Raw genomic sequence first — 26,583 nt, 5'->3', positions numbered from 1 at the left:
CCAATGAATACTTGTGCCATATCTTATTTAACTGTTTGCTGTTATTAAATACTTAAGTTTCCAATTTGTTGAAATTAAAAATAACTTTGCAGAAAATTTTGATCACATCTATTTCCTTAGGATAGATTCCTGAAAATAGAATTTTGGGCTCAGAACGTGTGCTACTTAAAATGATTGGCTTTCAGTAATACCTGTCTTGCCATCAATTGTTGAAGCCTCCTGTGGCTTCTTTTCTTTAAATAATGAATTTATTTATTTTTGGCTGTGCTGGGTCTTTGTTGCTGCACGAGGGCTTTCTCTAGATGTGGCGAGCAGAGGACTTCTGTTACTGCAGAGCTTGGGCTCTAGGGCACATGGGTTCAATAGTTGTGGCACACAGGCTCAGTTGCTCCAACCGGGCATGTGGGATCTTCCTGGACCAGGGACCAAACCTGTGTCCCCTGTGTTGGCAGGTGGATTCTTAACCACTAGACCGCCAGGGACATCCTCTCCTCTGGATTCTTGATTAAACATTCACTAATTGCTGGACTATCATTCTAATGAATAGTTAAACGTGCTGTCCAACAGATAGAGACACAGGAGTGAGACGGTCTGAGTGAGACAGGCTGGAACCTGGGACCCTTTGCTGCGATGCTTGCACCTGGACACACTTCTCCTCGAGCAGCAAAATACAAAGAAACTATTAATACATAGGACTAATAAATAAGCACATGCATGTACAGTTCTGGCGAATTGTGGACAAAAGATACAGAGACCAAAAAACCCAACTGCCTCTTTTGAAGATCCTGGAGCAAGAGCGGGGTACTGCACTTACCCTCTGCACACACCACCACCTAAGGGGTGGGCAGACCACCTAAGTCACCCCACTGGCGCAACCCCTGGACACATGCCTACACTCACCCCATGTAAGGAACCAACTTGCTCCTCCTCGGGCAGCGAGTGAGCAAGGGAACCTGTTGTTTATTCTCGCTGCCCCTGTTATAGCAGGGGCCCCCATAAAGCCTTGCCTGAATTTCTTATCTGGCTTCTGATCAATTTTTATTGATTAAGGAAGCCAAGAACCCTGGTTGGTAATATGAGTGCTTTGATAATAATTTTCTTTTCTTTGGTATATAATTTTTGAGTTTAAATATTCCTATATATTAGGCTCTGCATAGGATGTAAAATTAAGAAAGGCTTCTGCCCTCCAGACCCTGTAACTATTTGAGGCCCTTGTATATGTACTCAAATAACTGCAAAGCGAGGAAGATTGTCACCCATGGCTTAGCTTAGTAAATAGGTTCTCATGAAGAAAGCGCAGATGTAGCCAAAAAGCAGTCAAAGAAAGCAAGCCTTATGATGGTGCTGATGTCTGCACCATGTTCAAGGGGAGCCTGTCCCTTGGTGGACACACATGTAGGGGAAGGACAGCCAAATGCGTTAATGGGCTGAGTGTAGTCTCTAGGCAAACACTCACAGAAGTGTAAAGATTAGTAAGGATTCTGGCAGGAGTGAAGCAAGGGTAAAAATGAAGGGGTAGGACTTCCCTGGTGAAGCAGTGGTTAAGACTCCATGCTTCCACTGCTCAGGGCATGGGTTTGATCCCTGGTCAGAGAACTAAGGTCCTGTAAGCTTTGCAGCATGGCCAAAAAAACTGGAGGAGAGTATGGAAGAAAGATGGGAAAAGTGGCTTCCAGCACCTGAAATGCCAGGCAGAGGAGTTTAGATTTTACTCCATGGACAGTCAACTTTGTGCCTGTAAGCAGAAGAGTGACATGATCAAAGTGGAGGTGGTATGTAGTAAGAGACAAGCATGTAAGCATGTTCAGTAGATTTTTTTTTTTTTTAAGAAGGTCAGTCCTAAGATGCAGAGCATTAGTGCAGCAGAAGTGGAGACAGATGAGGAAGGAATTGTTCAGTCGCTCACTCGCGTCTGACTCTGTGGCACCCCATAAACTGCAGCATAACAGGCTTCCGTGTCCTTCAGTATCTCCCAGAGTTTGCTCAAACTCATGTCCATTGAATCAATGATGCCATCCAACCATTTCATCCTCTGTCACCCCCTTCTCCTCCTGCCTTCAGTCTTTTCCAGCATCAGGGTCTTTTCCAATGAGTAGACTCTTCAAATCAGGTGGCCAAAGGATTAGGGCTTCAGCATCAGCCCTTCCGGTGAATATTCAGGGTTGATTTCTTTTCAGATTGACTAGTTTGATCTCCTTGCAGTCCAACAGACTCTCAAGAGTCTTCTCCAGCACCACAGTTCAAAAGCATCAATTCTTCCACACTTAGTCTTTTTTATGGTCCAAATCTCACATCCATATATGACTACTGGTAAAGCTATAGCTTTGACTTTATGGACCTTTGTAGGCAAAATGATGTCTCTGCTTTTTAAATGCTTTCTAGGTTTGCCAAAGCTTTTCTTCTAAGGAGCAGGCATCTTTTAATTTCATGAGTTCAGTCACCACTACAGTGATTTTGGAGCCCAAGAAAATAAAGTCTGTCACTGTTTCCATTGTTTCCCCATCTATTCTCTATGAAGTGAGGAAGAAATGAGTGTCAGGAATTAAAAGGAGGAGGTGATAGGATTTGGTCACTGAATGTGAAGAATTCAGAAATCTATTGGAATTTTCAGGGCAGGACCATTAACAGTAATAAAGCCCAGCGAGAAAAGTGGGAGTAGCTGCCTCTCTCTTGGGGAGGGAAGAGAATATAACATCTTCGTTAATATTATGTTGTTTCAAGCAATGGTGGAATCCCTTGAATGTGAGCTTAGATCCATCAGAAAAGGTGTCAGTTCAGTTCAGTTCAGTTGCTCAGTTGTGTCCAACTCTTTGCGACCCCATGAATCACATCACGCCAGGTCTCCCTGTCCATCGCCATCTCCTGGAGTTCACTCAGACCCACATCCATCGAGTCGGTGATGCCATCCAGCCATCTCATCCTCTGTTGTCCCCTTCTCCTCCTGCCCCCAATCCCTCCCAGCATCCGAGTCTTTTCCACTGAGTCACCTCTTCACATGAGGTGGACAAAGTACTGGAGTTTCAGCTTTAGCATCATTCCTTCCAAAGAACACCCAGGGCTGATCTCCTTTAGAATGGACTGGTTCGATCTCCTTGCAGTCCAAGGGACTCTCAAGAGTCTTCTCCAACACCACAGTTCAAAAGCATTAATTCTTCGGCGTTCAGCTTTCCTCACAGTCCAACTCTCACATCCATACGTGACCACAGGAAAAACCATAGCCTTGACTAGACGGACCTTTGTTGGCAAAGTGATGTCTCTGCTTTTCAATATGCTATCTAGGTTGGTCATAACTTTTCTTCCAAGGAATAAGCGTCTTTTAATTTCATGGCTGCAGTCACCATCTGCAGTGATTTTGGAGCCCCCCAAAATAAAGTCTGACAGAGCAGATCAAATTCAGATGGTTTTCTGCCTAAACATTACTGCCTGTGATATTCAGTGAAAGTGAAAGTGTTAGTCACACAGTCATGTCCGACTCTTTGCGACCCCATGGACTATAACCCGCCAGGCTCCACTGTCCATGGAATTCTCCAGGCAAGAAGAGTGGGTTGCCATTCCCTTCTCCAGGGTATCTTCCTGACCCAGGAATCAAAGCTGGGTCTCCTTCATTGCAGGCAGATTCCTTACCGTATGAGCCGACAGAGAAGCCTGAGGCTTTAAACAGAGAAGGATACACATACAGGCCTTTTGGATTCTTGTATATACCTTGTTGGGGTGCTTCTTCTCTGTCCTCCAGAGCTGCCAGGCTGAGCCTTCTTTTCTGAATACTTCACTTCCACCTCTTCATCTCCCTATTAAGGAATGAGCATTAAGCAATTGCCTTTAAGGGTCTGTAGTCATTCATTTTTCGTCAGTTAAGAACTCTTTATTTGAATGGATGTATACACTTGTAGCACTTATTTCTAGAAGTGAAAAGAAATACTATACTTTTTAATACAACACTTGGTTGGTTTTTAGAATTATGCTACTAGGCTGATTTTTCTGTTTCTGATTTTTAGAATCAAGCAAGAATTCTTTTCTTATCATTTTGCAATGTTGGATATAATTGCTTCTTCAGAGCAACCTTCAGTGTCTTCTTTGTTTCTCTGTTTCAGGGAATTGGCTCGGGAGAAGGTAATGCGAGAAGTGAAAGCCTTAGCCAAGCTTGAACACCCAGGAATTGTGAGATATTTCAATGCTTGGTTGGAAGCGCCACCAGAGAAGTGGCAAGAAAAAATGGATGAAATTTGGCTAAAAGATGACAGGTAACTTGGTTTGACATAGACTTAAAAATGAGTGTTTCTTTCAGGTTAGTCTTTGACTTACATGAATACAATATCTTTTCTATTACTATAACTTTAGAGGTTTTTTTGGGTTTGTTTGTTTGTTTTTAAACAAAAGAATAGCACATTACTGATTCTGTTATCATGTTTTAGAATATTCTCTAGTTACGTAAGTTGGTTTAGTTTTTAGAACATGAACTTCTTTTTCCTTTTTTTGTCCAGAACGTGAATTTCTAAACTCATTGGTAGATAGGGCTCTATGGTTTATAATTCACTGAGGGATTTACAGTAGCCTTTCTCAATGAGAGACGTTGTCTGACTTCTGTCTCCATTTTTTATTTTCAATTTTCATTTAGTTTCTTAGGGTTGATGGTTAGCAATTTTACAACTCCTTTCTGAAGTAGTTTTAAACTACTTGCATTTAAAAATACATGAACTTAGGCAACCTGTAGATAATTCTTATGTTAAATATGCTATTCCCGAGGAGAGAAGGTCATTTTAAAAACTACAAAATAAAAAGAAAAAGGAAACAGGTTACTCACTAAAGGGCTGGAGTAAAACTAGACTACTTACACAATAGCATGGGCACATGCGTGTATGCGAGCCTGTGCATACTCAGTTGTGTCTGACTCTGTGACCCAATGGACTGTAGCCCACCAGGTTCCTACATCCATGGAATTTTCCAGGGAAGAATACTGGAGTGGAATTTCCTCCTCCAAGGGATCTTCCCCACCCAGGGATCAAACCTACCTCTCCTGTGTCTCCTGCATTGGCAGGCGGATTCTTTACCACCGAGCCACCTAGGAAGCCTACTTACTAAGTAGACTACTTACTAAAGAGCTGGAATAGAATTTCTGCCTAAAAGTACCTAACACAGCTCTGGATCCACATGAGGTGCCTAGTTAGCTACAGTGACCACTGTCTATAGCCCAACCACAGAAGGACCAGGAGAAGTGGCTCTGTATGTCAAGGCCTGATTTGGATGGGGGCTTCCAAATCATAGGTACTGAGGGCTCCTGGCCTTGATCTTCCTTTGTGCTTTGTGTTTTACGTGGAACCTGGCTGCTCTGGGCATGACAGTCCCAGATAACAGTTTCTGGTATGAAATCAAGCTTTCCAGGTAAGGAATGGCCCGATCGTGGTCTTTGTCTCCTGTGGCTTGTTTTCATTGAATTTCTGTGTCCTCCTTTGGTGACTGGCTTTATTATAGTTGAAGCTTTGGAAGCAAAGGGTGTAGTTACAACATTGTAAGTCAGCTATACCTCAGTAAAAATAAATCAATAGAGGGTAGGAGGGAGGCTCAAGAAGGAGGGCATGTATGTATACTTATAGCTGATTTGTGTCGTACAGCATGCATGCTGAGTTGCTTCAGTTGTGTCAGACTCTGCAACCCTATGAACCGTGGCCCGCCAGGCTCCTCCCTCCATGGGATTCTCCAGGCAAGAATACTGGAGTGGGCTGCCATGCCCTCCTCCAGGGGATCTTCCCGACCCAGGGATCAACCCCACATCTCTTACATCTCCTGCATTACCAGTAGCACCACTTGGGAAGAACATAACATTGTAAAACAATTGTACTTCAGTAAAAAAAATGATTTTAAAAAAAGATACTCAAAAAAAATTAATAAACAAGCAGACAGAGGATGTAGTTCATGCAGTTTAATCTGCACATGTTCACTCTTGTGCCTTTTACTTCTCCCACTCAGCACGGACTGGCCGCTCAGCTCTCCTAGTCCCATGGATGTACCTTCTGTTAAAATACGCAGAATGGATCCTTTCTCTTCAAAGGAACGTATTGAAATCATAGCTCCTTCGCCACACAGCAGCAGGTCTTTTTCAGTTGGGATTTCCTGTGGCCAGACCAGTTCGTCCGATAGCCAGTTCTCTCCGCTGGAGTTTTCCGGGATGGACCACGGAAATGTGAGCAAGTCAGCAGATGCAGTATGCCAACTCCAGGACAGCTGCCTTACAGACTGCGATGGGGAGGATGGTACCATGGATGGTAATGATGAAGGGCACTCCTTTGAACTTTGTCCTTCGGAAGCTTCTCCTTATGTAGGGTCCAGGGAGCGAACCTCCTCGTCTATAGTATTTGAAGATTCTGGCTGTGATAACGCGTCCAGCAAAGAGGAGCCCAGAATGAACCAACCGCCTGTGGGCAACCATTGTGGGAATAAACTAACTGCGCTCCGGCATGCCGGTAGCAAATCTTCTTCCGAACCTGCTGTGTCTGTTTCTCCGTCAAGACCGACCACTTTAAGTTTAGACCTCACTAAAAGCTCGGTGGGGAAACTCCAGCCCAGTTCGCCCAAGGTGTATCTGTACATCCAGATGCAGCTGTGCAGAAAGGAAAACCTCAAAGACTGGCTGAACAGCCGCTGCACCATTGAGGCGAGAGAAAGGAGCGTATGTTTGCACATCTTTCTGCAGATTGCAGAGGCGGTGGAGTTTCTGCACAGCAAAGGGCTCATGCACAGGGACCTCAAGGTCTGTTATCTGTGGTTTGTCACTCGAGGGTTTCAACCTGTTCTATTTTTCTATTTATTTATTTCATTTACTTATTTTTGATCAATTTAAAATTGATCTTACCTATTTATTTATTTGAGTGTATTGGGTCTTTGTTGCAGCACATGGGATCTTTCAGTGCGGTGGCTTCTCTTGTTGCAAAGCACAGCCTCTAGCGTGCTTTGACTTCATTAGTCGTGGTGCATGGGCATGCTGCAGTCCATGGGGTCGCAAAGAGCTGGACATGACTGAGCAACTGAATTGAACTGAACTGATGGGCTTAGTTGCTCCCCAATACGTGGGATCAAACCAGTGTCCCCTGCATTGGTGGGTGGATTCTTAACCACTGGCCCACCAAGGAAGTCCTTTACTTATTTATTTACTTATTTATTTTTCTCTTTAGAAGATTGACTTGACTTTTCTGAACCACTTTTCAGAGTCAGACCCATCTGGGGCAGGCCCCTAGGAGCTGAGTGACTGCACATCTCAGCCTCAGTTTGTTGTTATTGTTCAGTCGCTTAGTCGCGTCTGACTCTTGACCACCGCGTGGACTGCAGCCAGCCAGGCTCCTCTGTCTGTGGAATTTCCCAAGCAAGAATACTGGAATGGGTTGCCGTTTCTTTCTCCAGTACTTATTTGTTTTCATTGAAGTAACACAATGTTGTGTTAGTTTCAGGTGAACAGCAAAGTACTCAGTTATATATATATTCCCAGTTGAAAAGTTCTTCACTGTGTTCATTCTGACCTGTCATTGAGCCTAATGTTAAGCCTTCTAGGCCCTCTAACCTTTTGATATTTTGGTCACGTGTTTGTCACATGTCAGTCGCAGCATAACTGCCAGCAGTTCTCAGGGCTTCATGTTTTAGAGGTGCTGGGGAGAAGAGTATTTCTTTCTGCCGCTGTTGATCAAGAAGTCCTGGATTTTCTTGTAATTGATAAGCCAAGGACACACTGTTGTTGTTCAGTTGCTGGTTGTGTTCAACTCTTTGTGACCCCATGAACTGCAGCACACCAGGCCTCATGTCCCTTACCATCTCCCAGAGTTTGCACAAGTTCATGTCCATTGCATGCCGACCAATCATCTCATCCTCTGATGCCCTCTTCTCCTTCTGCCCTTAATCTTTCCCAGCATCAGGGACTTTTCCAATGAGTCGGCTATTCCCATCAGGTGACCGAAATACTGGACACATACCCATCCCCAAACCAGTCTTCTGGCCAGGAGCTGGGATTTTGCTTATTGGTGGATGCAAGCTCTAGATACCACCTCCAGATAACATCCCACATGAACCATGAACTTGCTGCCCAGAAGGAAATTCCTAAAGTCACTTCCAGATGCTTCCGGTGGAAGCATAGAGAGATGGATGGATGCTGGAGAACCGAAAAGGAACCAAAGTCTGTTAGTGTTGGGTGCATAGAAGCTGACGCCAGAGCCCAGAGAGGGGAAGAATGAGGAAACTGAAGGCAGCACAGTCTAATCCTATCTCTTGTACAAGGTTATTTGAGGAAGAGTAGGGTATTGTGTGCTAAGTCACTCAGTCCTGTCCATCTCTTCTTGACCCTATGGACTGTAGCCCACCTGGCTTCTCTGTCCATGGGATTCTCCAGGCAAGAATACTGGAGTGGGTTGCTATTTCCTTCTCCAGGGGATCTTTCTGACCCAAGGATTGAACCTGCGTCTCCAGCATCTCCTGCATTGGCAGGCAGATTCTTTACCACTAGTACTACCTGGAAAGTCCCATTTGAAGCCCAATGAAAGTAAATTTTATGAGCTAAATGGCTTTCCCCCCTCCTTCTTTCAAAGGCCTATGAATGGTCGTCATGTTATCTGAGGTTAGAGTAAGCTGTAGGGAAAGATGATAATATTATATATGCATATATATATGTATATATATATATTTTTTTGCTGTGGACCATTTTTAAAGTTTTTATTGAATTTGTTACACTATTATTTATGTTTTGGTTTTTTGGCCAAGAGGCATGTGGGATCTTAGCTCCCCAAGACCAGGAATCCAACCCGATTCTCTGCATTGGAAGGCGAAGTCTTAACTTCCGGGCTGCTGGGGAAGTCCCAAGATGATATATTTCTTGTGCAAGATTTTGAATTTGAGGAGCCCATGGTTAGGTGTATCCAATGAACAGTTGCATATAAGAGTTTAGAATTCGGGACAAAGTTTAGAATTCGGGACAAGGTATATGGAAGCCTATATTAGAAGAGACAACGTAAGATTGTAGTTAAAAGAATTCCCTGGCAGTCCAATGGTTAGGACTCTGCATGTGGGGCCCAGGTTCAATCCCTGGTCAGGGAACCAAGATTCCTCAAGCCGCACAGCCAGGAAAAAAAAATTTTTTATATATATATATATAGATTGTTCTTAAGAGCTGTCATTCTCCTTGACAGCCTACATTTCCCTTTTATAACAAGCCCAAAGATCAGTCTGTCTCATTCATTCACCATGTAGTAGTGATTTCCTACTACAGGGCAAGAGTTGGACATGTGGCAGTGGAGCAGATACCCTTTTCTCACGGAGCCAGACTGCCTGGGTTTGAACCTGCTCCACTCCTTACTAACTGGGTGACCTTGGGTGATTTACTTAGCTTTTCTGGGCCTCAGTTTTCATACCTGTGAAAGGAGGGACCAATAGGACTAAAAGGGTTATGAGTTGCATGCGTTAATAATAATAAACGGTAATAAACCACTTAGATCATCTTCTGGCCTATTGCAAGTGCTCTGTATGTGTTTGTTAGTATTATAATCATCCTTTAGGTCAGAAATATAGAGAAGCTTGCCAAGAGAGTGTATAGAATGATGAGATTTAGTGTTATGTGGCTGCCTGGGTGGGAAAAGGAGTTTGAGGGTGGATGGATACGTGTGTGTGTGGCTGAGTCCCTTTGCTGTTCACCTGAAACTGGCATAACATTGTTAATTGGCTGTACCCCCAATACAAAATAAGAAGTTAAAAAAGAACAAGGGGATTGAGGATTAAGCACCCTAGACACTAGGGAATGTGAATCTCTAAGGATTTATTTAAACAGATGTTCAATGAATACTTGCTCCCCTTACCTTTTCTTTATTCACAGTACTTGTCTAGAATTGAAGGATTGTTTTCATTTTCATATTAGTCCATTGTAAAGGGAAAGATGCTTGAGAATATCAAGTGTCCTGTATTTATTTTCTGTAGTCATTTAAATAGTTCTCTTCCCTGTCTGTCCTCCATACACACCCACTGTGCTTTTATATGCTTTTTTATTTTCAGCCTTCCAACATATTCTTTACAATGGATGATGTGGTCAAGGTTGGAGATTTTGGATTGGTGACGGCAATGGACCAAGATGAGGAAGATCAGATGGTTCTGACCCCAATGCCAGGTTACGCCAGACACACGGGACAAGTGGGGACCAAGCTGTATATGAGCCCAGAACAGGTGAACTGTTTCTTTTCCTTCTGAGGAATAAATAGATTTTTGTTAAAATAGTTTTTTTAGGTATGCTCTGTCCTTTTTTTTTTTTCTTTTGGCTGTGAAGTCTGGCATGCAAGATCTTAGTTCCCTGACGATAGATCGAACCTATGCTGCCTGCTTTGGAAGCATAGAGTCTTAACCACTGGACCACCAGGGAAGTCCCTAAATAACTTATTAATTAGGATGGCAGCAAGCTAGATGTGCCCCCGTGAATCTCCATCTGTGCTGCATTTAAAATACCCAATAAAATAAAAATCTGAAAATGATGAAAACTGACAGTAGTGTTCCATGGGCAACACAGCTAGGGTGCAATTCCTGCAAGCTGGATTGGAGGTGGATAAAGAAATATATTCACAATGCATGAAATGTGCTTGCCCTCTGAACCAGAACCTGACAACAGCCAGAAATTTACTGTTTATTTTTGGCCCTGCTGGGTCTTCATTGCTGTGCAGGCTTTTCTCTAGCTGTGGCAGGCAGGGGCTGCTCTTTGTTGTGGTGCTCAGGCTTCTCATTGTGGTGGCTTCTCTTATTGCGGAGCACAGGCTCTAGGCAGCAGGCTTCAGTGGTTGCAGCCCATGGGCTCTGTAGGTGCAGTTCCCAGGCTCTAGATCGCTGGCTTAATAGTTGTGGCCACGGGCTTAGTTGCTCTGTGGCAGGTGGAATCCTCCCAGACCAGGGATCGAACCTGTGTCTGTTATATTGGCAGGCAGACTCTTTACCACTGGACCACCAGGGACGTCCCAGAAATTTAGAGGAGACTTTGAATGTCCTCCTCCCAAACCTAACTCTCATTTCCCCTTATGTGAACTAGGTTGGAACTGTTTTCAGAGACAGTTGAAGGTAGTTTAGCGAACTGCCCTCTGTGTTCATCCACAGGCACGGCAGGAAACAGCGGCAGACAGGCTGAGCTGTGTTGCCTTGTGGGAAAAACTCTGTAAACGGAACGGGAACCCAGAAGTGGGGGGAGCAGGGCATCCTGGGAGATTCAGTGTAGCATCCCCAATGCTGATGATATTCGCAAGCTTATAGAAGCTTAGATGAGTGGTTCTCAGGCTTTTTGGCCAGTGCCTGTTTATACTTAAATATGATTGAGAGCTTAATAATTTTTCTTGTGAGATTATGTCTATCAATATTTGCCACATTATGGATGAAAGCAGAAATTTATAAAATTTTAGTAATTCAATTAAAAATAACTGTCTTAAATTTATCAAATCTACTTTCTGAAAAATAAATATTTTCTCAAAGAAAACTAGTGAGAATAGTGGTATTTATTTCCATTTTTTTAAAGCTCTTTACTATCTGACTTAAAAGGGTTAGATTTCATATCTGCTTTTGCATTTAATCCTTTGAACTATGTTATTTTGGTTCAAGTATATTAAGCAAATCTGACCTCAAACAGATACGCAGTGGGGAAGGGAGGATCATTTTAATATCATTTTCAGGTAGATGTGGGCATCACCAAAACTCAATAAGCAAAAGTTTCTGAAGTTTCTGAAGAATCATTTGCCCTGTGGAATCTAAGACCATAGCAGTGGACATTCTGTATTCTGTTGCTGTAACACCCATTTCACACTTTGAATGGACCTCTTTTCCCACACATGAGTTTTTAAAGTTGTGCGTTGGTCATTTGGAAACTGTTGGGTCTCTACGTCATGTGTCTTCCAAAAATTGTCACAATTCATTATTGTTGTTGTTGTTTAGTCGCTAGGTCGTGTCCAACTCTGCAATGCCATGGACTGCAGCCACCAGGCTTCCCTGTCCTTTATCATTCCTCAGAGTTTGCTCAAATTCATGTCCATTGAGTCGGTGATGCCATCCAACCATCTCATCCTCTGTCACCCCCTTCTTCTAGTCCTCCCAATCTCATATAATGTTTTAAAAAATCATCAATATCTTAATATCACCAACCAAGCTCACCAGAAAGGGCTTTTAAGTATTAGGAAAGCTGTCAGGTTCCCAGTGATGGACACACATTTTCCAAAATTCTGAAGTTCACTTCAAAGTTCAACTTTTATCTTTGGCAACAACTGTCAGTTTTCCCTGAAGTGCCATTCTCACTTCATTCATCTTTAAGAAAATACTGGCAGGTATCCAAGTCTGAATAACCACAGTTGGTCTACCAGTTTTTCTTTCAAGTCAAAGTGGTGCTCGATGAGAAGAGCTCAATGAGAAGTTCATATAGGAACTCAAACAATTACATCAATGCTTTCTCTTGAGACAGCATTTTACTTTAGCGTGGAGCAGAACTGCTTTATGAACACTGCTCATTGTGTCACACAGAATAGTAAAAAGATGCGTGCCTAAGGGGCAAGACGTAATAAAATTAATCAGTTTTACTGCTTCAGCAAGGATATTTTAAGTGAAACTGTCCTCTCTCTTACTTCCACTTTCTATTTTTCTCTTTTCTTTCTTGCTTTCTCTTTCTTTCCCTCTTTTTCTTTCTCTTGCTGTTGCTTTCTTTCTCGCTTTCTCTTTCTCCTTTTCTCTTTCTCTTTCTCTCTTCCTTTCTCTTTCTCTCTTGCTTTCTCTTTCTCCTTTTTTCTCTTTCTCTTTCTCTCTTCCTTTCTCTCTCTCTCTTGCTTTCTCTTTCTCCTTTTCTTTCTCTTTCTCTCTTCCTTTCTCCTTTTCTCCTTTCTCTTTCTCTCTCTTGCTTTCTCTTTCTCCTTTTCTCTCTTTCTTTCTCTTTCTCTCTTTGTATCTCTTACTTTCAATTTCTCTTTTTTCTGTTTCTCTTTTTCTTTCTTTCTTTCTCTCTCTCACTCTCTCTCTTGCTTTCTCCTTTTCTCTTTCTTGCTCTCTTTTTTCTCCCACCATACTCCCCCAGTATGTCAACTGAAGAACATAATTACTACTATTATGGTTGGTGCCACTGCCTTAATTCATGCTAAGATTCAGCAGAGCAAATGTCAACATAGTGAAAAGACAAATCATCTTAGAATTGTTAGGAAAATAGTCTTGACTTTGTAGACTTCCTGAAAGGATGTTGGGATCCCCAGGGATCCATAGATCACACTTTAAGAACCAGTGGATTAGATTATCTTTGGAAGGTTTTATCAGAGATGAGTCATAGGAATCGGCCTTTATTTTCCTGTTGTACAGTATCCTTCTAGACTGCCTGAGTTGTTTGCATTATTCAAGTGTATTCTTTTTCATGCTTAACATTTTCATTTTTTAATTTAATTGGTCTTTTTTAATATAGTCCTATACTTAGACATCTTGAATTTCAAGATAAAGGAAAAATAGTATTAAAGTATTTAGGTAGGGGTAAAAACAGGTTACAGCTTAAAGAGCTTGTTTTCTGTAACACTCAACCCTAGAAGACAATAAACCAATAAGTACAGTTTTGATGAAAAATAGCTATGACCTGCAAATCATGTTTCTGGACAAAAGTCATTTGTGTAAAAGAAAACAAGCATTTTTAGGTAAATAAGAGTGAAAATAAATCTTAGGGCAATGGCTAGTGGTCCAGCGGTTAAGACTCCATCCTTTCACTTTCAGTTGTTTGATCCCTGGTTGGGGAACTACGATTCTGCATGCCTCATGCTGTAGACAAAAAATTTAAAAATTAAATAAATAAAAAGAAATATTGATGTGAGTATTCTCAAAGTTGCAGCCTTCTTGGCCTTTGCCAAGTGTCAAGTTATGTGCCTAGCTTCATTTTCCCAAATGAAAGGCTTCTTATGAGTCCTAGGAGGTCACTTTTAATTTGAATGAGACCTTTTTAAGAGTCTGTTGGGTTGTAATTCGTTTGTTCCTGTTAGCAAATAAGTTTTTGTTGAAGGCCTTCTCTCTACTTAGCCTTGTTCTGGATGGTAGGAATACAAAAGAAACAGCTCCCTTCCCTCCAGGTCTTTATAATCTAGTTGTGAAAAGTAAGAAATAACACACATGAAAAATACAACCGAGAATGCAGAGAAGTCCATAATTAAGTGCTGTAATGAGGGCTAACCACAGTTGATGAGTGGTTTGGAAGATTTTCTCATAAAAATAGGTGAGGACTAAGATAGTCAGAAATGAGAGATTTGCTTTAGATAGTGCCGGCTTTGAAAAACTTCACCTCAGGGGCATGGGGGCAGCTTTTCCTGGCTCCTGGCTTCCGCTGGGCCTATTTCACTGATGCATATCTCAGTGCTATACCTGGGCTTCCTTCTGTGATGCTGAGTAGTTTAATTACACTTGGTGTGGGTGACTTGAAGAAAAGAGGCTTCAGAGATGATTAACTCTTTGCTAACATTTTTACCTGCAGGATTACATTTAAACCGTGGGTGACTTGAAGAAAAGAGGCTTCAGAGATGATTAACTCTTTGCTAACATTTTTACCTGCAGGATTACATTTAAACCGTGGGTGACTTGAAGAAAAGAGGCTTCAGAGATGATTAACTCTTTGCTAACATTTTTACCTGCAGGATTACATTTAAACCAAGTAGGGACTAAGTCAGTGTTGGGGTTCCCTCATGCTGTATGGTCATCTACGATACTGTCTCTGTGACTGTTCTTCTAATCTTCTTTATTTGGGATTTCAGATTCATGGCAACAGCTATTCTCATAAAGTGGACATCTTTTCTTTGGGCCTCATTCTGTTTGAATTACTATACCCGTTCGGCACTCAGATGGAAAGGGTCAGGGTAAGTTCTTCCCCTCCTCTCCAAAACGGCAGAAGAAAATACTCTTCAACTGACAAAAAAATGAGTTGTAAGAGAAAAAATAAGTTATTCTTAATACCAGCAACTTGGTTGACTGCAAGTAGAAGAGAAAGAATTTGTAGACTCTTTGCTTCCATTCAGTCTTCAAAAATTGTTGAGATGAATTGTCTGTTTTCTTGCTGTTGCTTAAATTGATCATAACTTAACCATATTTTGCACTCAAATTTGTCATAAGGGCAAAGCTAGGGGAACCACAGGGTGGAGCGGTGGTGGTGGTCAGAGAATTTTCCAGAGAACAAATGACCACACAGTCCTATGCTTAAAAGCTGAAAAACTAAGCATAGTTGTTTTCTTTCCCCTCTCAAAGTAAACCATGATGACTCTTGCCTTTAAGGAGTATAGTACTGAAAGTCTTAAAAGTAGTGTCTAGAATATATAAAGGATGAATACAGTTCAACAACAAAAAACAAACAACGCTGTTAAAAAATGGGCAAAGGACTTGAATAGATATTTCTCTGAAGATTACGGATGGCCAATAAGTACAGCATCACTATTCATCAGGGAAATGTGAATTAAAATCATGGTGAAATACCACTTCCCATCATCCAGAATAGCTATAATAGAATAAAATAAAAGCAGAAAATAAGTGTCGGCGAGGATATGGAGATATCAGTGCTCTGATGCATTGCTGGTAGGGGTGTACAGTGGTACATTCCACTGTGTAAGACAGTGTGACACTTCCTCAAAAAGGTGAACATGGAATGACCGTGTTCTTCTCCTGGGTTCTACTCCTGTTTCTCCAAGAGAAATAAAAACATAGGTCCACACAAAAACCTGTACGCAAATGTTCATAGTAGCATTTTCATAATGACTAGAAGGTAGGAGCAACCCAGATGTTAATCAGCTTGGATCCTGGCTTGGATCCCTTGTTTCCTAGATTTCATGTTTTGTTTTGTTTACTGTCTTATTACTATTACTCTCTTATTTTGCTGGAGTACATTCTGCCGTAAATTTCTCAGAAAGAATGTATGAGAGGGAAAATTATAGTCCTCGGGTATCTGAAAATGTATTTTTTTCCCCCATCTTCATACATAATTGATGAATTGACTAGGTTCTAGTTCTAGATTGAAAATAACTTTCCTTCAGAACCTTGAGGGCATTGCCCCATTCTCTTATAGCTTCCAATAGTGCTGTTGAAAAGCAGATACCATTCTGATGCATCATTTTTTCTAATATGGGGTATTTTGGACCTGTTATATCTTCCTTTCTGAGGGCTTTAGGGATTTAGTTTTTATCAGTGCCGTTATGAAATTTAGTCCTCTCAGATCCTTCCGGATCTCTCCACCAACCGCACCAACCCCGCTCACTCCCCCACCCCCACTCCCCTGCTCACTTGCTATACTTAGCACTTGGTAGATTCTTTCAGTTAGAAGGGACTCATCCTTTAGTCTAGTAAGTTTCTCTTTTTTTTTTTTTTTGGATACATTCTTCGATTTTTTTGTTTTTTCCTGGGACTCCTGACTTATTCCTAAAAATGTCTAATATTTTTCCCTCCTATTTTCTATCATTGTCTTTTTGTACTATTTTTTGCAGAAGTTCCTTAACTTGTTCTTCTAACTTTCCTAATTCCTTTGACAATTCAGTTTTTATCGTCTAAGATTGTTCCTTTTTTGTAGTATTTGCACTCTTTTTACATGAATTCAGTCTCTTCATATTGCTGAGAATCTCAATTATATGTATGTATGTATTTCTTCCTCCATACTGTCTCTTTCCTTTCGTGTTTTTTTTTAGCTTTCTATTTGAAATATTGTAGAGCACAGAAAGTTGCAAAGATAACACAAAGAGATACCCTCCATCCAATTTCTCCCAAGTGTTACATCTTACATAATTATAGTACAACATAAATTTGACACTGGTACTTTGTATTATATATAGCTCCATGGTATTTTATCTCATATATAGGTTTCTGTAACCAACACTGCAGGCTAGATTGTTCCATCCCTCTTGCTACCCCTTTATAGTCACACTTACTTTCTCCCTACTAATATCTCTGAGTTTTGTAATGATTTGTGTGTGTGTTTCACGTGTTGACAATCCTGTCTGTTCATATTTAAGAGTGGTGCTCTAAAATGGTAACTAGAAGTGGACATTAAAAAATAAAAAAGGAATTCCCTGGCAGTCCAGTGGTTAGGACTCAGAGCTTTCAACTGCTGTGGACCCCTATTCTATCCCTGGACAGGGAACTAAGATCCTGCAAGCCATGCAACCGAAAAAAAAACAACCTGAAATGGACACGACTGTTAAGTGTTATGATCCAGTTCTTTCTTTGGGGTGGCGGTGGGGGAGAGCACTCACATGTTAGCATCTCTTGGACTTTCCTCATTCTCTCCAGAGAAGAAGCTTCATTCTCCTGCCTGAGAAAGAATTGGGATGGATGGGGGATGGAGAGTGTCTTACTGTTGCAGATCTTCACTTGTTCTGTTCTTCATGCCCACCCCCGACTCATCCTCATGCCTCTGTATTGGCCCTATGTTTGGAATGCCTTGGTTCAGTTTCTTTGAAGAGCAAACCTCTGTGTCCTGTGAAAAGTGAAAGCGTTAGTTGCTCAGTCCTGTCTGACTCTTTGCGATCCCATGGACTGTAGCCTGCCAGGCTTCTCTGTCCATGGGATTCTCCAGGGAAGAATACTGGAGTGGGTTGCCATTCTCTTCTCCAGAGGATCTTCCTGACTCAGGGATTGACTCTGGGTCTCCCGCATTACAGGCAGATTCTTTACTGTTTGAGCCATCGGGGAAGCCCTCTGTGTCCTATTGGGGGTATATAATATCACTCCATATACAGAACTTCTGATAGCTCTCCTACAGCCATCTTCATCCCTCACCCCCACCTCCTGCAGGCTCCACACAGCAATTCCCCATCTGTTGGCCTTATCCCTCATGGGCACCCTGGTTTATCTTTCTCTGTTGTGCTAAAGTACTTACACTCTGTTTCCATCTACTTTCTCGCTCTTTCTAAAGATGTGATCTTTTCTTCCATTGCACTCATTTTAAACATTTAAAATGTTTTTCCTTTCTTTGCAGTTGTTTTAGTGAAAATGTTTACTTTTAAATGTAGTTAGAAAAAAAATCTGCAGTGTTTACTCTTTTTTTTTTTTTTTAATTTATTTGGTTGCGCTGGATCTTAGTTGTAGCACAGAGGATCTCTGATCTTTTGTTGTGGCATGTGGGATCTAGTTCCCAGACGAGGGATTGAACCCAGGCCCCCGGTAGTGGGAGTGCAGAGTCCTAGCCACTGGACCATCAGGGAATTCCAGAAAACCTGCTTTGTTTAGCCAGAACCCCTCTGAGATTCTATTAGTGAATGTAAAAGAGACTATTCAGTGATTTGACCAAGATGTTTTTCAAAAAACTAATTTTATTGAGGTATAATTTACATACAGTACAGTGTACCCACTTTGTCCATTTTTATGCGATTGTGATACTTTTAAAGCTTCATGTAACGACCACTACATTCAAAATACAGAATATTTCTGTCATCCCCAAAAGCTGCCTTTTGTTCTTTCATCCCATCCTGATTCCAAGCAACCACTAATCTATTTTGTCTTAGAAAGTTTCATATGAATGGAATCATACATGTATATACATTTTTTTGTCTGCCTTCTTTGACTCACCTTAAAGGTTTTAAGTTTCATTCATTACTCAGTGTGTCAGCAGTTTCTCCTTTTTATTAAGTTAATTCCATGGTATCTATGCGTAGTTCCTGTGTCCATTTACCTGTTGGAAACACCTGTGAATAAAGTGGACGTTGCTGTGAACATTTGTAAACTGGTCTCTTTGTAGACATACATCTGTTTTTCATTAGTCTTGGGGAATTAGGAGGTAGCATTGGCAAATTGTGTGTAAGTGGTTTAACTGTATAAGAAAGTGCCATTTTATATTCTCACCCACAGTGTAGGCGAGTCCTAGGTCCTTGGCATCCTTATCAACATTTAGGTTTTAGTCTTTACGTTTTTTGGGTATTCTGATAGGAGTGCAGTACAATCCGATTGTGGTTTCAGTTTGCATTTCTCTGATGACTCATGACCTTGATCATCTTTTCCAGTCCTTTGCCAAGTATATGTATTATGACTAATTTATTCCAGCCAGTGGCTTCCCATTTCATTTTCTTAATGAGGTCTTTCAAAGGGCAGCAGGTTAAAAAAAAAAAAAAAAACATGTTATGGGATTAAAAATTCTGTGATTCAAGACTCAAGCATCCATCTGCACACTGGTATGACCTGTCTATTAGCAGGTGAGGCGCTCCCTTCTGTGGCCTGTGTCATAGACTCTTCTAGTGAAGTTCCTGTTTTCCTTTAGTGGGAAGTGACAATGCCAACCCAGTTCATGTTTTTAAGTTCATTTTAGCTTATTTGTCAAGAAATATAAAGACATACTTGCTTTATTTCATTTCTCAAAACTGGTTCATTACAAAAGGAGTATCAGGAACTTCTCTGGTGGCACAGTGGTAAAGAATCCACCTGCCAATGCAGGGGACACGGGTTCAATCCCTGGTCCAGGAAGATTCCATATGCTGTGGGGCAGCTAAGCCCCCAAGCCACAACTGCTGAGCCTGTGCTCTAGAGCCTGGGAGCCACAGCTGCTGAAACCCATGTGCCTAGAGCCTGCGTTCTGCAACAAGAGAAGCCACCACGGTGAGAAACCCACACACCACAGCTAGAGAATAGCCCCCAGTCGCTGCAGCGAGAGAGAGCCCAAGCGTAGCAATGAAGACCCAGAGCAACCAAAAATAAATAAGTAATAAATGTTTTAAAGGAATTTAAGGCACTGTGCCACATAGTTTGCCTGAATTACCTCATTTAAGTCTCAAAGCAATCATACAAAGTAGACACTGTTATCCTGTTTGTATGAAGATTTCCCAAAAAGCTAGTTTATTTTTTATATTCAGAATTTAGCACAATTGACTTCGTTTTCTTCACTCAAAAAGAACACTATGTCCTTTTATGTCAAATACAAGTGATTAGTGACTAGTAGAAAAAGTTACCCACTTAAGAACACAAATGTGTGTTCATGAATGATTGAATTATTTTTTATGCAGATCAGTCCATTTTCAATTAAAATCCAGATGTCAGGATCATGTACAGTTCTAATATATGTAAATTATTTGGTGATTTGGTGGCAGGTAAATCTGTGCCCAGGGAGCACTGATGTGTAGATTATCAAGTCAGGAAAAGCTATTGATAAATTTTCCATCTGCTTAATGTTCAGCCTTTCTTACAGTATCAAAAAAATATCTCTGTTTAAATAGATCCACATATCAAAATGGATTTAAAGATAAGTAACACTTTTCTTTCTTTTCAGATCCTAACTGATGTAAGAGATCTCAAATTTCCACCACTATTTACTCAAAAATACCCTCGTGAGGTTGGTATAATTCTCATCTTTTATTTTCTTTAAAATCTTACTTAGGACATGAAGTCAGCAGTCAGCTTATCAGTTTCTGAGTTTTATAGATGAGGAGGCCTAAGGTCTACAGAGGAAAGTGACCTGATCCCAACAACATACAACTTGTAAAACCAAAGGCTGGGGAATTCCCTGGTTAAGAGTGTGACCTTCCACTGCAGGGGTGCGAGTTCAGTCCCTGTTGTGGCAGCTAGGAGTCTGCTCCATGCTGCATGACAGCCCATTCGGGGATTGTAACAACCTTGCCTTTCAGTAGGGCTTCCCAGGTAGCTCAGTGGTGAAGAACCTGCCTGCCAGTGCAGAAGATGCAAGAGACGCAGGTTCGATCGTGGCAACCACTCCAATATTCTTATCTGGAAAACTCCATGGACAGAGGAGCCTGGCAGGCTGTACGTAGTCCATGGGGTCACAAAGAGTGACATGACTGAGCAATTGAGCATATTCGTGCCTTTCAGTAAGGCTGAACCTAAAGAGCCCACCCTCATAGGAATCATGTTGCTGTTATAATTAGGCCATTAATTTCTTTATCTTAGTGAATTTGAGACAGATCTTAAAAAACAGCTTCTTAAAAAAAAATCCCTCATTTTCCCTGATTTTGTGTGTTGGAATTATACCCCTCAGAGAAACAGTAAATGATTCAGAATAGTGGGAAGGGAAAGCTAAATGGTCTTGATGGTGAAAACTGTGTGTAATGAACCTTTGTAGTTTCCCTTTGCAGTTTTTGTTTATTTATATTATGTCCACAAACACATCACTTTAAAATTTACACATTGATGGATCTTAAATTTTCTTAGTAAATTCAGTTGAAGTAAATTAAAATTTGTGGCTAATTATCAAATTGGAAAAAGTCTAATTGATCTTTCAGTATTTTAAGTATATTGAAGGGTTGCATTAAAAATGAACTTTATAACAATATAGAGATATGCTAACTTAAAGTGAAGCTTATTTTACTAAAAATTAGTTTGTTGTGTATTTTGCAAAGTGGTGAATCAATTCCTGGGGGACTCACAAGACTATGTGTTATATTAAAGTGGTTCGAAAAAAATCAGGAAAAGGGGCTAGGTCCTGACCACTGGCATGGTTTATTTTTCTCTTTATTTATTGGGGTATAATTGCTTTACAGTATTGTGTTAGTCTCCGCTGTACAATGAAGTGAATCAGCTATACATTTACATATATCCTCTCCCTCCTGTATCTCCCTCTGTTTGCCCCCTTATCCCACCTATCAAGTCATCACAGAGCCCTGAGCTGAGCGCTCGTGAGCTATAAGCAGCTTCCCACTAGCTGTCTCCTTTACGCGGTAGTGGGTGCACATCAGCGCTCCTCTCCCAGCTTGTCCCATCCTCCCTGTCCCTCTGTGTCCACGTGCCCCTTCTCCGTGTCTCTATTTGGTATGGTTATTTTTTAATTGAAATCTTGAAGTAATTGTACATTCACATGCAGTTGTAAGATGAATCTTTTTTAAAGGTCAGACTGTGTTTCAGAGATGTGATTTAGGGCCCTTTATATTAGGCAACAACCAATTAACCTGAAATAGTCCATGTGTATTTGGAGCAAGACTTGGCCACACTATGACCCACAGGCCAAATCCAGCCTGCTACCTGTTTTGGTAATGAAATTTCATGGGAACACAGGCAGGCCCACCTGTTTCCGTACGGTCTGTGGCTGCTTTTGTATTTCAGCGGCAGAGTTGAGAAGTTGCTCACACACAGACGTAGAGAACAAACATGGACAAGGGAGGGTGAGGTGAGGTGGGTGGGATGGGGTGGGATGAATTGGGAGATTGGGCTTGACATACATAGCCTGCTGATGCTATGTATAAAATAGATAACCATTGAGAACCTTCTGTATAGCAAAGGGAACTCTACTCAGTGCTCGGTGGTGAGCTAAATGGGAAGGAAATCCAAACAAAAGGGGGATATATGTGTACCTATAACTGATTCCCTATAGAATCAAGTGGCTCAGATGGTAAAGAATCTACCTGCAATGCCAGAAACCCAGGTTGTACAACATTCAACACAACTAACACAACATTGTAGAGCAACTATACTCCAATAAAAGTTAATTTAGAAAAAAAGAGAAACTGGCTCACCAACTTAACATAGTTACAGAAACATAATATTTGGCAGACTCCTGATTTAGGCAGTGGTTTAGTGGCCCCTTGATCACAAAACAGTTTTTATCTTTCAGTATGCCATGGTGCAAGACATGCTGTCCCCATCCGCTACTGAACGGCCAGAAGCTGCGAGCATCATTGAAAACGCGATCTTCGAGGACTTGGAGTTTCCAGGAAAGACGGTCCTCAGACAGAGGTCTCGCTCCATGAGCTCACCCGGAGTGAAACATTCAAGGCACTCCAGCAGCCCCCACAGCCCTTTGCCCAGCAATTAGCCTTAAGTTCCGCTCGCACCCCTAACAGGTGACAACAGAATAGCCTGCTTCAAAGGAATGTTGCTTTTCCAAAATCGCAAACTTGAAAATATGGTTCTCCACTTGATTGCATTATAGGCTGCCTTTTCTAAATCAGATTTTAAACTGGATTTTGGAGCGCACACCTCATTTGAGCCAACTTTTTATTTTCGCTCCAGTTGAGGGGAGGTCCTGTCATGTGCGGTCCTTTCCCTCGTTGGTCTGTTGAAACTGGCTGGCCAAGCATCCTGTCCTCACGTTTTGCCTAGGGAGGTAGAACCAGTCCCTAAAATGTACAGAGAGAATTATAAAATGGAAATATTTTTATAGTACAGAAAAATGAAAGTCCCTACATGGTGGTAACCATATTGTTCTAGAAAGACGCTTTCTAGAGAGAGAGTGGAAGTTTTAAAACTGATTTCAAAACAAAGCTGACTCCATTTTTGTCCCTGGTGGGTGAATTAGGAAGCTGCATTATTTTGGAGGACAAGTAGCACAAATTATATAGCTAGTTTTCTAGAGTATTTGTAGCATTAAATAGCTTTATTCCTCAGATAGTTCTAGGGAGAAAGATTTTTAAGAGTTTTTTGTACTTTTACCTCCAATAAAAGAAAAATGAAGCTTTTTGTGTAAATTGGTCAAAAATTCTGGCTCGGGGAAGGAAAAAAAGCCGTAGTAAGAAACAAATCATATGTTACAACTAACTGCTTCAATTACAGACTTCTTAAATCTAATGAAATCTTAAATGTCTTAAATGTAATACTGTAGGTTAATACTGTCTCAGAACTGATTGTAGATAACAGTTTAATCATCTAACTTGCTAACATTTTTTATTTTTCACTGTAAATAAGTTTATTTTTTATTTATAAAAATTCTGAACTCAATCCATTTGGGTTGGTGGTGTACAGAACGCACTTAAAAGTGTGTTAACTATTCTGACTTCTTTCAAGTCTAAATGGTTTAATAAAACTTTTAGAAATGATTTATGGTTGATTCTTATTTGAGGGAACTAGCTCCAAAATGGAATTTTTCAGATTTTAAAATGGGATCAAAGGTCTCAAAAGAGTCATCACCCTACTCTCAAGAAAACCTATTCCTCATAGATGATCTTATTTACGAAGCAGAAATAGAGACACAAATGTAGAGAACAAACATATGGACGTCAAGGGCCAAGGGGTGAAATGGGAGATTGGACTTGACACATATACACTGTTGATACTATGTATAAAATAGATAATTAATGAGAACCTACTGCATAGCGCAGGGCTTCCCAGGTAGCTCTGTGTTAAAGAATCTGCCTGACAATGCTGCAGTCACAAGAGACAAGAGTTCAGATCCTGGGTTGGGAAGATCCGCTGGAGTAGGAAATGGCAACTTGCTCCAATATTCTTGCCTGGAAAATTCCATGGACAGAGGAGCCTGGTGGGCTACAGTCCATGGGGTCACAGAATTAGACATGACTGAGTTAGACACTCAGTGGCAAACCACCTCAGTATGCTTGCCTTGAGAACCCCATGAACAGTATGAAAAGGCAAAATGATAGGACACTGAAAGAGGAACTCCCCAGGTCAGTAGCTGCCCAATGTGCTACTGGAGATCAGTGGAGAAATAACTCCAGAAAGAATGAAAGGATGGAGCCAAAGCAAAAACAATAACCCAGTTGTGGATGTGACTGGTGATAGAAGCAAGATCCGATGCTGTCAAGAGCAATATTGCATAGGAACCTGGAATGTCAGTTCCATGAATGGAGGCAAATTGAAAGTTGTCAAACAAGAGATGACAAGAGTGAACGTCGATATTCTAGGAATCAGAGAACTAAAATGGACTGGAATGGGTGAATTTAACTCAGATGACCATTATATCTACTACTGTGGGCAGGACTCCCTCAGAAGAAATGGAGTAGCCATCATGGTCAACAAAAGAGTCCAAAATGCAGTACTTGGATGCAATCTCAAAAACGACAGAATGAACTCTGTTCATTTCCAAGGCAAACCATTCAATATCACAGTAATCCAAGTCTATGCCCCAACCAGTAACGCTGAAGAAGCTGAAGCTGAACGGTTTTATGAAGACCTACAAGACCTTTTAGAACTAACACCCAAAAAAAGATGTCCTTTTCATTATAGGGGACTGGAATTCAAAAGTAGGAAGTCAAGAAATACCTGGAGTAACAGGCAAATTTGGCCTTGGAATATGGAATGAAGCAGGGCAAAGACTAATAGAGTTTTGCCAAGAAAATGCACTGGTCATAGCAAACACCCTCTTCCAACAACACAAGAGAAGGCTCTACACATGGACATCACCAGATGGTCAACACTGAAATCAGATTGATTTATTCTTTGCAGCCAAAGATGGAGAAGCTCTATACAGTCAGCAAAAACAAGACCAGGAGCTGACTGTGGCTCAGATCATGAACTCCTTATTGCCAAATTCAGACTGAAATTGAAGAAAGTAGGGAAAACCACTAGACCATTCAGGTATGACCTAAATTAAATCCCTGATGATTATACAGTGGAAGTGAGAAATAGATTTAAGGGCCTAGATCTGATAGATAGAGTGCCTGATGAACTATGGAATGAGGTTCGTGACATTGTACAGGAGACAGGGATCAAGACCATCCCCATGGAAAAGAAATGCAAAAAAGCAAAATGGCTATCTGGGGAGCCTTACAAATAGCTGTGAAAAGAAGAGAAGTGAAAAGCAAAGGAGAAAAGGAAAGATACAAGCATCAATGCAAAGTTCCAAAGAATAGCAAGGAGAGATAAGAAAGCCTTCCTCAGGAACATGGCGCTGCGCGCGGTGCGGAGCGTGCGGGCCGCGGTCGGCAGCCTGCGCGCCATCTCGGCACCCAGCGCGCCCTGCTCGCTGCGGCCCTGGGGACTGCGAGCGGGTGCCGTCCGGGCGCTGCGCACCGGCCCTGCTCTGCTGTCGGTGCGGAAATTCACAGAAAAACACGAATGGGTAACAACAGAAAATGGTGTTGGAACAGTGGGAATCAGCAATTTTGCACAGGAAGCTTTGGGAGATGTTGTTTACTGTAGTCTGCCTGAAGTTGGGACAAAGTTGAACAAACAAGAGGAGTTTGGTGCTTTGGAAAGTGTGAAAGCTGCTAGTGAACTCTATTCTCCTCTATCAGGAGAAGTAACTGAAATTAATAAAGCTCTAGCAGAAAATCCAGGACTTGTCAACAAGTCGTGTTATGAAGATGGTTGGCTGATCAAGATGACATTCAGTAACCCTTCAGAACTAGATGAACTAATGAGTGAAGAAGCATATGAGAAATACATAAAATCTATTGAGGAGTGACAATGGAACCCCTAAATAAACTACTTTGAAACAACTTAATCTAGCATAGTTGTCTTAAATTAGTGGTGGATAGATATTTAAAAAGCAACTTTTAGCAAAAGAAACTACTTGTAACAATGTTTCCTGAAGAAAATACCGCTTACCTTTCTAATAACTTCAGATAAACATGGTGCATCTTTTCCACAGCATCCTGTGAATTTTAGCCTAGGCTCCAGTTATAATATTCAGAATTCCTGAAATTATCTCTGGTAAAACTAATTACAAAAATTATGTAATTCAAGGATAACATGGTTATCTTAAACCTTATATGACACTGTAACTTGCTTACAGCTATCCTTGGATTTGGGTCAAAATTATCTTCCCACTAGAAATAACTGCCAGTGGAGAAAAGTTTGTTAGTTGTATAGTGTCCAGTGAAGAATATTACTATCTTAATTTTGCAATATACTGTGTTTGCTGGTGCTATTTTTATACAGTGAAGTAACAGCCTTGCACAAGAGTAAACAATTTAATAATAAAATATTCAACTTCTTAATCATGAAAAA

General features: G+C 41.2%; 2 protein-coding genes across 3 annotated transcripts in view; both read left to right on the top strand.

The window, feature by feature from the left end:
* Positions 1 to 23,714, top strand: part of EIF2AK3 (eukaryotic translation initiation factor 2 alpha kinase 3) — an 82,148-nt gene extending 58,434 nt beyond the window's left edge. For both annotated transcript variants that reach the window (XM_004005901.6, XM_060413869.1), the window contains 6 exons: positions 4,092 to 4,241; positions 5,965 to 6,745; positions 10,018 to 10,185; positions 14,745 to 14,846; positions 20,222 to 20,284; positions 22,514 to 23,714. In XM_004005901.6, coding sequence (XP_004005950.2) covers positions 4,092 to 4,241; positions 5,965 to 6,745; positions 10,018 to 10,185; positions 14,745 to 14,846; positions 20,222 to 20,284; positions 22,514 to 22,714 — 1,465 coding nt within the window. In that variant the 3' untranslated portion in view covers positions 22,715 to 23,714. The remainder of the gene's footprint in view (positions 1 to 4,091; positions 4,242 to 5,964; positions 6,746 to 10,017; positions 10,186 to 14,744; positions 14,847 to 20,221; positions 20,285 to 22,513) is intronic.
* Positions 23,715 to 25,512: 1,798 nt separating this feature from the next.
* LOC114113596 (glycine cleavage system H protein, mitochondrial) lies at positions 25,513 to 26,077 on the top strand. Its single transcript, XM_027965785.2, has one exon. It carries the CDS (start codon positions 25,517 to 25,519, stop codon positions 26,036 to 26,038), a length of 522 nt encoding a protein of 173 aa, XP_027821586.1. The 5' UTR covers positions 25,513 to 25,516; the 3' UTR covers positions 26,039 to 26,077.
* The last annotated feature ends 506 nt before the right edge of the window (positions 26,078 to 26,583 follow it).

The sequence above is a fragment of the Ovis aries genome, chromosome 3 (genome assembly GCF_016772045.2).
Source record: "Ovis aries strain OAR_USU_Benz2616 breed Rambouillet chromosome 3, ARS-UI_Ramb_v3.0, whole genome shotgun sequence".
Lineage (NCBI taxonomy): Eukaryota > Metazoa > Chordata > Mammalia > Artiodactyla > Bovidae > Ovis > Ovis aries.
The sequence above is the reverse complement of the archived record's forward strand: the minus strand, read 5'-3'. Positions and strand labels throughout refer to the sequence as shown.